The sequence below is a fragment of the Mobula hypostoma genome, chromosome 19, assembly GCF_963921235.1.
Source record: "Mobula hypostoma chromosome 19, sMobHyp1.1, whole genome shotgun sequence".
Lineage (NCBI taxonomy): Eukaryota > Metazoa > Chordata > Chondrichthyes > Myliobatiformes > Myliobatidae > Mobula > Mobula hypostoma.
The window spans coordinates 65,403,661-65,416,425 of record NC_086115.1 but is presented as its reverse complement, the minus strand read 5'-3'; the positions used below and the strand labels follow the sequence as shown (position 1 = coordinate 65,416,425).

Genomic DNA, 12,765 nt, shown 5'->3' with positions numbered 1-12,765 from the left:
GGCCAGTAGTGCTGAGGAAACGGAGAGTCTGCAGAGAGACTTGGATAGATTGGAAGAATGGGCAGAGAAGTGGCAAATGAAGTACAATGTTGGAAAGTGTATGGTTATGCACTTTGGCAGAAAAAATATACGGGCAGACTATTATTTAAATGGGGAAAGAATTCAAAATTCTGAGATGCAACGGGACTTGGGAGTCCTCGTACAGGATACCCTTAAAGTTAACCTCCAGGTTGAGTCAGTAGTGAAGAAGGCGAATGCAATGTTGGCATTCATTTCTAGAGGAATAGAGTATAGGAGCAGGGATGTGATGTTGAGGCTCTATAAGGCGCTGGTGAGACCTCACTTGGAGTACTGTGGGCAGTTTTGGTCTCCTTATTTAAGAAAGGATGTGCTGACGTTGGAGAGGGTACAGAGAAGATTCACTAGAATGATTCCGGGAATGAGAGAGTTAACATATGAGGAACGTTTGTCCGCTCTTGGACTGTATTCCTTGGAGTTTAGAAGAATGAGGGGAGACCTCATAGAAACATTTCGAATGTTAAAAGGCATGGACAGAGTGGATGTGGCAAAGTTGTTTCCCATGATGGGGGAGTCTACTACGAGAGGGCATGACTTAAGGATTGAAGGGCGCCCTTTCAGAACAGAAATGCGAAGAAATTTTTTAGTCAGAGGGTGGTGAATCTATGGAATTTGTTGCCACGGGGGGCAGTGGAGGCCAAGTCATTGGGTGTATTTAAGGCAGAGACTGATAGGTATCTGAGTAGCCAGGGCATCAAAGGTTATGGTGAGAAGGCGGGGGAGTGGGACTAAATAGGAGAAAATGGATCAGCTCATGATAAAATGGCGGAGCAGACTCGATGGGCCGAATGGCCTACTTCTGCTCCTTTGTCTTATGGTCTTTATTTTAAGAATCCAGCTTCTCATATTTCAGTGCAACTGAATTTTCCATCCTTGATACCTAGTAATTTTCTAGTCCTTTCAAGATCTTGCATCCTAAAACAGTGTACCCTGAATTGGATGCTGTATTTTGAATATTTTACCGAGTCAATTTATGGAGTCGATCCGTTGACTTCTAAAAGTTTGCCAATATTGTCTTGGTTTCACACCTACTTATGAAGCCACATAACTCTAAGCTTCAACTGTATGTCCTACTATTTTCAAAATACAGGTATTATGTAGTTGATATTATTGGACTTCAGAATTGTACCATTTGGTGTACTTCGCACCTCATTCTTTCACATGTATGAATTTACTCTTTGACATTCCATTTCAGAGTTCTTTTCCCCTCCGGAAGGTCTCTACTCTCATTCTTGCTGTTGGTTCCATTAAAAAGTTTTCTCTCCACACTGTTTCAAATATTGCATTTTACAGATGGGTAAAATTGTGAAATCTTCTAACAGTTTGCCTTGTGTTCAATTCCTCCCCTCCCCCCCCACCACACACTTAGAGAATGGCGCCGAGGAGAAAGCCGAGCTTTTGAAGATGAAAGGCCTGCATTCCGTCGGGGAGAGGACAGAATCCGACGAGATGATGATAAGGAACCACTGTTCAGGAGAGGAGATGACGATCGGAGTATGTTGTTTAGAAGAAGTGATGATGACCGGGGATCTTGGAGGGATGATGACAGAACACCACGCCGAGATGATGACAGGGGCCCTCGGCGTGCAGACGATTCAAGACCCGGCCCATGGAGACCACTTGAGAGACCTGGTACAAAATATTTTGTTAGTTCTGGATTTAACTTCACTGAGGCATTTGTGGTTTATATTAATTCCATCCATATAATGTATAATTTACCTGAAAGAAAATATTTTCTTTTTGAATTTGAGGTGGTGGATGGAGAGAGAGAGAAAAAGCACGTGAAGAAAGTTGGGCCCCACCTAGAGACATCAGGTCTTCAGAAGATAACCGGGATAGAGAGCGTGACTTGGATCAGGATCGAGATCAGGATCGACGTCCGACATTTAGGTTTGTAGCTTGTGGATTAATAACAATCTTCCTTCATCTTATTAGACAATCTGCTAACTGAAGTTACTTTAAATGTATTATGATAGATTGGTTTATGTTTAAGTATTGAGAGCATGTTTATTTGTTTTTTTTCATAAAATAATTGTTGAGGTGGATCTTTGCCGGGCAATTGAATATTGCAATTACTTTGGTGTACGCCCCAATTTTCATTTCATATTATCATTACATATTTGAAGAGTTTTTAGTGAAATGTTCAGCTGTATATTTTTAAACAAAGTGGTTCTTTTCTTCATCCATGCCATTTTGTTTTTCCCATTGTTAGAATCCAGATGAACATCCTCTGGTACTGTGGCTAAATAGCTGTTAACTTGTGAACTGTGAGAGCAAATCCAGCAGGTTGTTGTGTGTAGGCAGGAAAGCCGGGTGCTGTTTACCAGCATCAACAGAAGTATGGTCCACTTGGGAACCAAAAAGGCAAGCGGCTCAGACTTCTCTCACTGTTGGCTTAACTCTTAAGTATAAGGCCAATTACTACTGACCTCACTGTGGTTACATAACTCTACACAGGTAAGATGTTAACTCCACAGAGAGTCAAATATCTGAATAGCTCAACATATTGCTTAAACGTGGTGGTCTTGCAGAATTGATCAACCAGTTTTGCATCCATTGGTACAGAATTTACTTATTAGCTGTAAGAAAAATGATTTCTTCTGGGACCATGTTAGGTATTTGAATGGAGGTAAACGGGAAATCAAAACATTGATATAGGGACAAATATTTTGAACTACACATACATAAGTAACCAGTCTCACTATATTAATGTTACAAATGAACATAATAGATTTTGCTATACAGAGACAGGGATGAAGGCCCTTGGAGACGTGGTGGCTCTGAAGAGATTGGTAATTGGAGAAATTCTCCTCGGCGTGATGACTGGGATGGTGACCGAGATCGTAGAGACTTCCGTGAACGCCGAGACATAAGGGATCGTAAAATCGAGCCAGAGCGTCGTGCTCCACCTGTTAGGGGCGATCGAGAAGAGGGTAAAAGAGCAGAATAATATTAATGCTTAATTATTGCTTAATGCTTAAACTTAATGCTCTATTCATTAGAATAGGGTTAACCAGCTTTATCCCCACAGCGATTTGCATAAGTTGTGTTTTTTAACGCTCTGCTAATATCTTTAAAATCTGTATAAATCTTGTGCATAAGTGTTCAATGTTCATTTTAATCTCTTTTGTAGCATATTGTGAGGCAATTCTGGTTTGGAGTTTGTAGTTGGAATGGTGAAGAGTGCAAGCAAATGGTATATGACACCATTTATTCATCATGATGACCTGACTGGACATGATGTTTCTGCACCTTTCACATTGCAATCTGTTGTTAGCCCTGAGCTTTACTTCAATTTGGAAATGTACCAAAAGAAAAGGCAAGATAGTTGCCACAGTGGCTTCTAGTTGCAAAGTTTGTGAATCAGATTGTGCTGTGAAATATTATGATTCTAGCCCATAAAAGTAAAGATGGAATAAGTGCCAACACTCAAGCTTGAGGGTGAATAGTCACATGAGTCTTAACAAATTCAGATTAAGTGCTCTCCTGCTGCATGTCAAATATTAATTTGTTGTGATTTCCTTCTTGATTCAAAGTAAAATGATTCTTGAATTCTCAGTCAATGATACTTACCTAGATTTTTATTTTCAGTAGGTGCCTGGCGACGTGGTGGTGAGGATCGAAGAGCTGAAAACCAGGATGACAGGGAGATAAAGGGTACACCTAGCAAAGGTCTGTCACATAAGGACAGTGACCAAGAAAAATCAGCCTGGCGAACTGACAAGGAGAAAGAGACACCTCGTCGTATCAAAAATGAAATTGATGAAGAAGGCTGGACTACAGTACGCCGCTAAAAGTACATCAGTGTCCTGTTTACAGGCTGAATCCTTTTCAATCTGAATTATAGTAACTTTATGGCTTAATCTTTTTGAAGCTAACAATTAAATTGACATTTGTTAAACTGTACGCATGTATCTATTTTAGTACAGCCAACTTAATACAAGCCAATCATGCAACTACAATGATAGGAGCCTGCAAAGTGAAACACCTGTTGCATGTCAAAGCATTTCCTTTACTAAGTCAGCCTATCAGTTGACAACAAGGGCAGTAAGGGAATACAATTAGCATCCAGTGCAGCTGTCATGTGAAAGGACAATGCCTTCCTATTACTTGTCAGCCTGTCAGTTGGTAACATTATGGTAAATGAACAGCACTGGCATTCTATGTATGCAGCTGTAATATGAAAGAAAAATGCACATCAAACCTGAATCTCAATTTTTATCAACTGATTTGGATAAAGTAGCCTCGCTGTATTACATAGGTGTGATTTAAGGCTTTTAATATACAACTATTTGTTGCCAGTATGTCAGCTGTCATACTGTAGACTGTGTGAACATATTTTTAAAATGTCACATTATTTAAATCTTGCAGTTCAGAGAAATTTTGCTCAGGTTTGCTTTATTTTTCATTTGGATGATTAAATTGATTCAGATCTAGTTTTGTTCCCATCTTTCAAATAAAGGTTTTCCTCATCAGATTTGTTCTAGTAATTGTGTTGCAGACTATTACACTGCAGTCTGTTCAAGGAGGGAAAAAGATCAAATAAAATAACTTGTGCATAGTGCCTGTTTTTATTCATTTGAATAGAGTCCTAAATGTTGTAGGGCAAAGTTTATGAAGCATTAATTTTGTTTCCTCTGTGGATTTGGAGCTGAGTGTCTAAGTGATAATTTGTAATTTAAACACTAAGGCAGATTTGAACAGTTGAGGAAAATAATTGAAAATTTCTTTACAATCAGTAGCAGTAGACTCTTCATCAGAAAAGTCAAGATTAAAAACCTATATAAGGGTGCTAGCTAAATTAGCTTGCTGTGTACTATTTGACAGCTATTACAATTTTTTTTTTGAAGAGATGCTAATTTGAAATGTTTGTCAGTTTTATTATTTGGACCTGCAGCTAATGTATACAAACTTGTTGCTAGTCTTTTTGTCGAAGAGTATGGTAATGCTGTGTCACACAACCCACCATTACCTTGTTAACATAAGCAACTTGGAAACTGGATTGCTGAACTTGACAAGTAAGAGTCCCGTAATTGGTTGGCTTGCTTTTGCATATTATCACAATATCTGATGCTCTTGGAAGTATTTTTTTTCTCTCCAGTTTAGGAAATTGGCTTGCCTTTTGCTAATAACATAGTGTTCCAGTTGCTGAAGTATAGCAGAGAACAACTTTGGTTGGACTACTTAAATGAATTATCTTCCACTTTGTCTGGTTTGAGTTTATCCCCAGACTTCAACTATGCTGTCCGAGAAATTATAAGATTAACCTGGCAGAAGTAAAGGAAGTGGAATAAAAGAAGTTTAAGTGATTCTTGAGCCAACAGTAGAGAAGAAATGCAAATTGCAGAAATTTGGTTTACTTGTGTTTTATCTGAGCAAATACAAAGCAAATAAATTAAGTAGAGAACATGACAGAAAGAGTCCTTGAAAGTGAGGCCATAGGTTGTAGGAACATTTTAGTGATGGGGCAAGTGCAGTTATCTCCTTTAGTTCAAGAGCTTGAACGTTGAGTACTAACTGTCATGAACTTGGTGGTGTGAGTACTGAAGGAGGCTCCTGTACCACCTTTCTAAAGGCAACAGTGAGAAGAGCATGGTCATAAGCACAAATGATGTTTATAAAAAAGTAACCACAAAACTGTCCTACAGCCTAATCCAGCATCAGACAATGAGTAGGTTTTCTAATGGCATATTTAGTGGGTGCATGTGCTTCTCATGAATTCCTAGTCAAACTAATTACCATTGTTCAAATATAATCTATTTCAAATTCTTTGAATGAAATATTTGGATTAGTAAATGATCAATTTAGTTTGGCTAAGGCTTCACTATCATTCACTGAACTTGAACCATAAGACATAACAGAATTAGGCCATTCCATCATGGCTGATTAATTCTCTCTCTCTCAACCCCATTCTCCTGCTTTCTCCCCATAACCTTCGATGCTCTAATTAATCAAGAACCTATCAACCTCCACCTTAAATATTACCAATGACTTAGCCTGCACAGCTGTCTGAAACAATGAGTTCCACAGATTCACCACCCGCTGGTTAAAGAAATTTTTCCTCGTATCTGGTCTAAATGGATGTCCCTGTATTCTGAGACCGTGTCCTCTGGTCCTAGCCTTCCCCAATATAGGAAACAGCCTCTATGTCTGCTCTTTGATATATTTTCCCCCCTCATTCTTCTAAACTCCAGTGAGTACAGGCACACAGGCCATCAGAGGCTCCTCAAGTTAACCCTTTCATTCCAGGGGGTCATTCTCATGAACAGTCTCTGAATCCACTCCAGTGCCAGCACATCCTTTCATAGATAAAGGGGCCCAAAACTGCCCACGGTGGTCTGTACAGCCTTATAAAACCTCAGCATTACATTTTTGCATTTGTATCCTAGTTTTCTCAATTGCATTTGCTTTCCATGTCACTGACTCAATCTGCAAGTTAACCTTTAGGGAGTCCTGCATAAGGACTCCCAAGTCCATTTGCACCTCAGATTTTTGAATTTTCTCACCATTTAGAAAACAGTCCATGCTTTTATTCCTTCAATCAAAGTGCATTACCATGCACTCCCCTACACTATATTACATCTGCCACTTTGCCCTTTCTCCCAATCCTATGCAGGCATCCTGCTTCATCAACATTTCCTGCCCCTCCATCTATCTTTGTATAGTCTGCAATCTTGGCCAGAAAGTCTTCAATTCCTTCATCCAAATTATTGGTATAAGATGTGAAGAAGCAATCCCACATCTACCTCTGCAGCACACTGCTAGTCACTGGCAACCAACCAGAAAAGACTCCCTTTATTCCCACTTTTCTCCTGCCAGTCAACCAATTTTCTATCCATGCTAGCATCTTTCCTGTAATACCATGGGCTCTTGTTAAATATCACCCTAACCCTAATGTGGCACCTTATCAAAGGCTTCTTTGCCCGCCATTATTAGCTTTCTAGCAGTTAATATGTACCTTCGTCTCGTACTGTATACCTGGGGAAAAAACCTTGTATCCTCAATATTGGGATTAGTAAAGAATCAGTAGTTTCTGGAATGGTTTCAGAAAATTGCTTGAGCAGAAATCATTTCCTTTGTTTGTTTACCTGTACCACAACTGGCCTTTTAAAAAAAAAACTGGACAAGGACTCTAATTACATTAGCCTGCTTCTATGCTTTTAGACACTATTCAATAAATGTGTCTACAAAAGAAGTCTTAAAGCACAACAGCACGGGCGGCCATTGCAACACAAGTTCTTCAAGGGTCAACAGCACTTTATATATCCAGCATGAGGTTTACATAAGCATTAACAATCCAGACTACTATCCCCAACTCAAAAAAGGCATGAATCATAGTAATATGGTTGCACTGTATTGTCCAGATGCCAGCTGCCTAGAATGCTTTGACTCCTCACAACCTCCTGACAACTAATACCAAAGAATGGATCACCACATATTAAAAGTACATGTATAGGTCATGTTATTGTTAGAGGGATTTACTGCTCAGATACTCTGATATACATTGCTATATGTTTTTGCTGTTTGGACATTTTAAAGAACCATTATTCTGCTGTTGCTCACCTGCTAGTTGTTTAATGCTGAACAGTGACTTATACAACTGCACATAACTCATCAGTATTGAGTTTGTCATCTTTATAGATAAATATAAATATTATCAGATTATGAGAGTGTCTGAGGGAACACCTTGAGAGAATACAATATATTCACATAAATTTATACTCTGGCACATGAGTCAAGGCATGAGTATTGAATTTCTCTCTACATCAAAGAATAATATAAAGGAGAAGCAGCCATGACTCATTTTTTGCTGGCAAAAAAGGGACACTCCTTTGAATGTAGTATTTGTTTCATTCCTCAATATAGAGTTCCGCAATAGAAAGCTGGTACTCATCTGGCTAGTGCTTTCATACAATTTTGTGGAGATTAATTTTCCTCCAGTTTGCTGTTTTTGCCAAAAAACCTCCCCAAACCTGTAGAATATCCCTGCAATTAAACCGACCACTTTGACATGTTTCTGTAGAATGCCGTAACAGGTAGAGAAATACAGCACAGACACAGGTCCTCTGGACCATAGTACCAATATGGAGTGCTATACGTGTACCTATTCAAACTTCTCTTAAATGTTGAAATTGAGCTCAAACAAGACCACAAAACATAGGAGCAGAATTAGGCCATTCAGCCCATTGGACCACTTATGCTGGCAGTTTATGACCCTCTCAGTGAAGAAGTTTCCCCTCATGTTTTCCTCAAACTTTTCACCTTAAAGCCATGATCTCTGGTTGTAGTCCCATTCAACCTCAATGGAAAAAGCCCATTTGCATTTACCCTATCTATACTTCTCAATTTTGTATACCTAAATTTTAATTGTTTTAACGTATGGCACAACATTCATTATCTAAACAGGCATACAATCGTGCAGTGTCTTGCATGGAATCGTGTGTTTTTGGTCCAAGGTCATCTAACCATATTTCAAATACCTTACTACTTTTTGAAGGAGGAAAAACTGATGTCACCTTTTGTGACATTAAGGTACTTCAAAATGTTCATGGCTAGTTAATTGCCAGTATATGGAGATGTACATAGAAAATATTGGCAGTTCATTCCCCAGGCAAAGTTTCTCAAACCACAATTAAATAAATGCCTGATAAATTGATTGCTCAATACTGATGCAGGGTAAATATTCCCAGGAATAACCGTCCACAATTGTATTATTGTGGCATTCCATCACCGGGCAAATAGAGCCTCACTTTAACTCCTAATAATGTAGCAGAGTGATGTATGCTCAAGTTGTGGCAATGGGGCTCGAGTCAGGAACAAGAATGCCATTATTGAACAAAGATGATATCAAAGGAGATTAAAATTGCACAACACTTGCTAAATATGCTGCTCTTCCTTGGCTCATGATAATTGTGGCATTATTCCAAACATCTACACAAATATTACAGATGAGAAATATTATACTTCCCAATCTAGTTCGTTTCACAAATCAACAGCTAATCCTTTAAGTTTATCACTTGATTTGAAAGTCAAAAATAAATTGACTTTATTAGAAAATTTAAAGTAGTCTTAAATTTACCTTTCAACTTTTTTGCCAAGATCCCACGACCATTAAACTATGGATGTTTACGCATCTCCCCACTATTGCGGCAATTAGTTTTCTGGTCACATCCTCAAGTCTTCAGCTACCATACAGATCAGAAGGATGGCCTCAAAGTTAATATTGTTTCAGTAACACACGGACTGAAGCAATAAAATGCTGGAATATAAGTTATATCAAGTCAAATGTTAAATTATGTGCCATGAAATTGTGTTACTTGTTGCATTTTGCAGATTATACACTAGTTTGGATGTTAACTAAAGCGATGGTATGTTCTTTGCCACAGAAGCTGTTTGACCAGCTTTTTAAAAAAAATAGATTTGACTTGATGTCGCTTTGTTTGTATTAGACAAAACCCCAGTTCTACCAATTCGCACATTTAATCCCACTTTAGAAATGGGACAATTTTTTTTTCAAATCCATACGTTTTTAGAATTTCCCAGTTCAGGTCAGTCCACGTAAATTGGAAACAAAAGCGATTCAAATATCCAAACTTTCTGCTCTCCCTTTCCCCAACCATCAATATAGAACATTGCTTTCTCCCAGAGAAAGCAGCTAGTACTAAAGCACAGATCTTCAGATGAACGAACATAATTATTCGCCTGAAACGTTGGATAGGAAAACCAAACGCAAGGTCAATTGTCCACGTTAGTCCTCGTTTAATTAGGTTATAAGGCAGTTAAAGCATCCGTTGGTCTTTGCTATGATACTAGCGGTAGGATGCAATCAATACTCGGGCATGGCTAACCAGATTAACTGGCGGTGACCGAGTTTTAATTCCGAGTGCGAAGCCACCAAGGATAGGTCACATTGCGGATGGGGCCCGGGGCGGGGGTGGTGTATAATCGTTTTCAACCTACTGAATGTAAAGTCTGTGACTCGACTGTTGTCCACGGCCAGGCGGCGCCCGAGGACAGTCGAACGCACAATTGGTTTCTAACCAACTTGAAGGTTCATCGCAAACAAAACAGACAAAAGAGCTGCTAAAACATGAAAATTTATTGGCTTCCCATACTGTTAACAGTTACTAATTAGTAGTCCTTAGAACAGTTTTACATTTCACTTTCCTATGCAACGTTTACAACCTAATTAAATCAAAATACATCTACAATATGTCACTGGTTAAGTCACCTTAAATTTTCTGAAAGCGAAATGCACATAGCCGATTTAAAAAAAATGATTGTGGCATTCTCTCATTTCCATAAACTATGTATTTATATAACTGAGGTAGGTTTCTGGACTTGATATTCCGCCAGAAATAGTAGGTTGTAAACAAATTTAGACAGTGTACATTCAGCCACTATAAAACGTTTTCCCGTACTCAAAATACTCTCAATAAAAGTCCAAATATTAGTCTATGAAGGTTGCTCAGGGCATGAACTTAATTCGACTCACGCTGTCCTTATTAACGGACCCTCTTGCTAACGGAGTTTCTGCTCTTCAATTTCGGGATAGAGGGTTGTAGCTTGGAGAGGGGGCAATATTTGATGGTGTGTGCGTTGTCCCCGTTAGCACCACACAGGGGGCAGGTGTACCTCCTCAGGATGGGGCACAGCACTCTTCCATCGGGACTTTTCAGGACATGGGTGGTGTAGAGGGTAACAGACTCGTTGTTGTTCCTGCAGAACACGCAGATTTGCAGGTCTGGCTTAGCTCTGGCGCCTCGCTGGTGGTGAGTAGTTGGCTGTTGGTAGTGGTGAGGGAGATGCTTTTCGTCCATCATGATCACGTCCACTCGGTTCCACCCCAACTGTTCTCGGTCCAGTCGCTGCTGGTGCCGCTGCTCTTCGCCCGCCCCGGAGGAAGCAAATAGGGAGCTCGAACTCGTGGAGAAGGGGCTGAACTCAGCGAACCTCTCCTCCAAGTCGGAGTCTAGCAGGTCGCCGTGATGAGAGCACAGGGGCAGGTGACTCAGCTCTAGGGAGCGGGCGAGATAGGGAGACCGGGTCTGCAAACCAAGCTCGCTGCCCGGATCTAGCCCACTCTTGCCCGCCTGGTTGACAGCTTTGCTCACCAGTGTGGTCAGACCCAAATAATCATTCCACGAGTTGAAAGTGTTCTCGCAACTATTGGCGAACCTCTGGTGCAAATAATCCACCGGGCTGGTATGATTATCCAACCGGTTGTCCAGTGATCCAAAACTTTCCATTTCTCATTTACAAAGAATCTTGTGTTTTCTTTCCCCCCACCCCCTCCCTCTCCCCACCCCTCCACCCCCTTCCCGTTGCAGAGATTCTCGACGATGCCTCTTTAGAACGCTGTAGTTTTTCCGAGTCTCCTCACTCATAAATACAACGCAGGCACTGCAGTTCGAATAGGCACACGCCTCCTCCACACAAAACTTTTCAGCCAAGCGCCCTCAGAGACACCCACGCTCTGCAAACACCCTTTAAATCCTGCAAATTTCACACAAAGTCCCCACCGCCATTTCTCTTCTGATCCCCAAACAGCCGATTATCTCTTTAGAAATAGCAACTGAGCTGCTTGGGGTCCGCCTACCGCTGCCGTTGATTGGACAATAATCGGGCTAACCCTGACAGTGCGGTTCTTATTGGTTAGTTACGCCGTCAGTCACCAGGCATTCTGGCCATTTTTGAATGGCGAACGCGAGGGTCAGCGACAGAGGCAGGAGAGGCTTATCGGTCACTGTCATCCGTTCCTCTCCTTGTGCTTCCATGTTTAACGTGAAGTCAATTGAAAACAGGTTAGCTTAACCAGAAGGTTTTATGCAAAACTGTGAGGAGCCTCAAGATGTTTCATTTGAGATATTACCAGAAGTTCCAGAAATCAAAGATGTCATTTGGTTTAAAATTATCTTTGATTAAATTCCAAATATAAAGTAGCTGGTAGCAGAGCCTGTTAAAATAGTAAAGATTTTATATAAACATTGTTTTGTCATTCTATTGCATCTTTGCTCCTTTGAATCAATGGTAAAACACTGGAAATACTCTGCAGATCCGGCAGCATCTGTGCAGATAGAGAGAGATCTTAAACATTCACTCTGTTTCCCTCTCTACACATGGTGCCTGATGTGCAGAGTATTTCTTAGCTGATTTCCAATATTTGCTGTGTTTTGGAGGGATAATTGTCCTTTTTCATTTGATTTCTTTTCTCTTCTGGCTACTGCCAACAGGAATGTGGCATAGGAGCCTTAGGTTGGCACACCACCAGGTTCAGAAACAGTTATTATTCTTCAACCATCAGGCTATTGAACCAACCTGGAAAACCTCACCTAATACTGAACTGATTCCACAATCTATGGACTCTACAAGCCATATAATCTGAATTAAATATTTATTTATTATTTTTATTTTGTATTTTTTGTATTTTCACACTTCGTCTTTTGCACGTTGACTGTTTGTAAGTCTTTAGTGTAGTTTTTCATTGATTCTTTTGTATTTCTTCTACAGTGAATGCCTGCAAGAAAATGAAACTCAGGGTAGTAAATGATAACATGTACATAGTCTTGTAATAAATTTACTTTGGAGCAGATGAGCCTTTTGTTATTCAGGGAAGTAGAAGTAAATTAAGCTGCAAAATACTAATATAAATACTGTGGGAAGTCACGGTAACACAGTGGTTAGCAC

The 12,765-nt window shown here is 40.0% G+C and overlaps 2 protein-coding genes across 2 annotated transcripts in view; one reads left to right on the top strand and one right to left on the bottom strand.

Annotated features, from left to right (window-relative positions):
* Positions 1-4,655, top strand: part of eif3s10 (eukaryotic translation initiation factor 3, subunit 10 (theta)) — a 66,809-nt gene extending 62,154 nt beyond the window's left edge. The window contains exons 19-22 of the mRNA XM_063072063.1: positions 1,448-1,710; positions 1,830-1,968; positions 2,824-3,011; positions 3,670-4,655. Coding sequence (XP_062928133.1) covers positions 1,448-1,710; positions 1,830-1,968; positions 2,824-3,011; positions 3,670-3,872 — 793 coding nt within the window. The 3' untranslated portion in view covers positions 3,873-4,655. The remainder of the gene's footprint in view (positions 1-1,447; positions 1,711-1,829; positions 1,969-2,823; positions 3,012-3,669) is intronic.
* Positions 4,656-8,850: 4,195 nt separating this feature from the next.
* Positions 8,851-11,598, bottom strand: LOC134358761 (nanos homolog 1-like). Its single transcript, XM_063071225.1, has 2 exons — positions 10,574-11,598; positions 8,851-9,337 (listed from the first exon to the last, which is right to left on the bottom strand). The coding sequence occupies exon 1, from the start codon at positions 11,325-11,327 to the stop codon at positions 10,584-10,586; it is 744 nt and encodes a 247-aa protein (XP_062927295.1). The 5' UTR covers positions 11,328-11,598; the 3' UTR covers positions 8,851-9,337; positions 10,574-10,583.
* Between the last annotated feature and the right edge of the window lie 1,167 nt (positions 11,599-12,765).

Bases quoted from the DNA above. Each gene is read 5' to 3' on its own strand.
- LOC134358761 (XM_063071225.1), bottom strand. From the start codon at position 11,327: ATGGAAAGTTTTGGATCACTGGACAACCGGTTGGATAATCATACCAGC.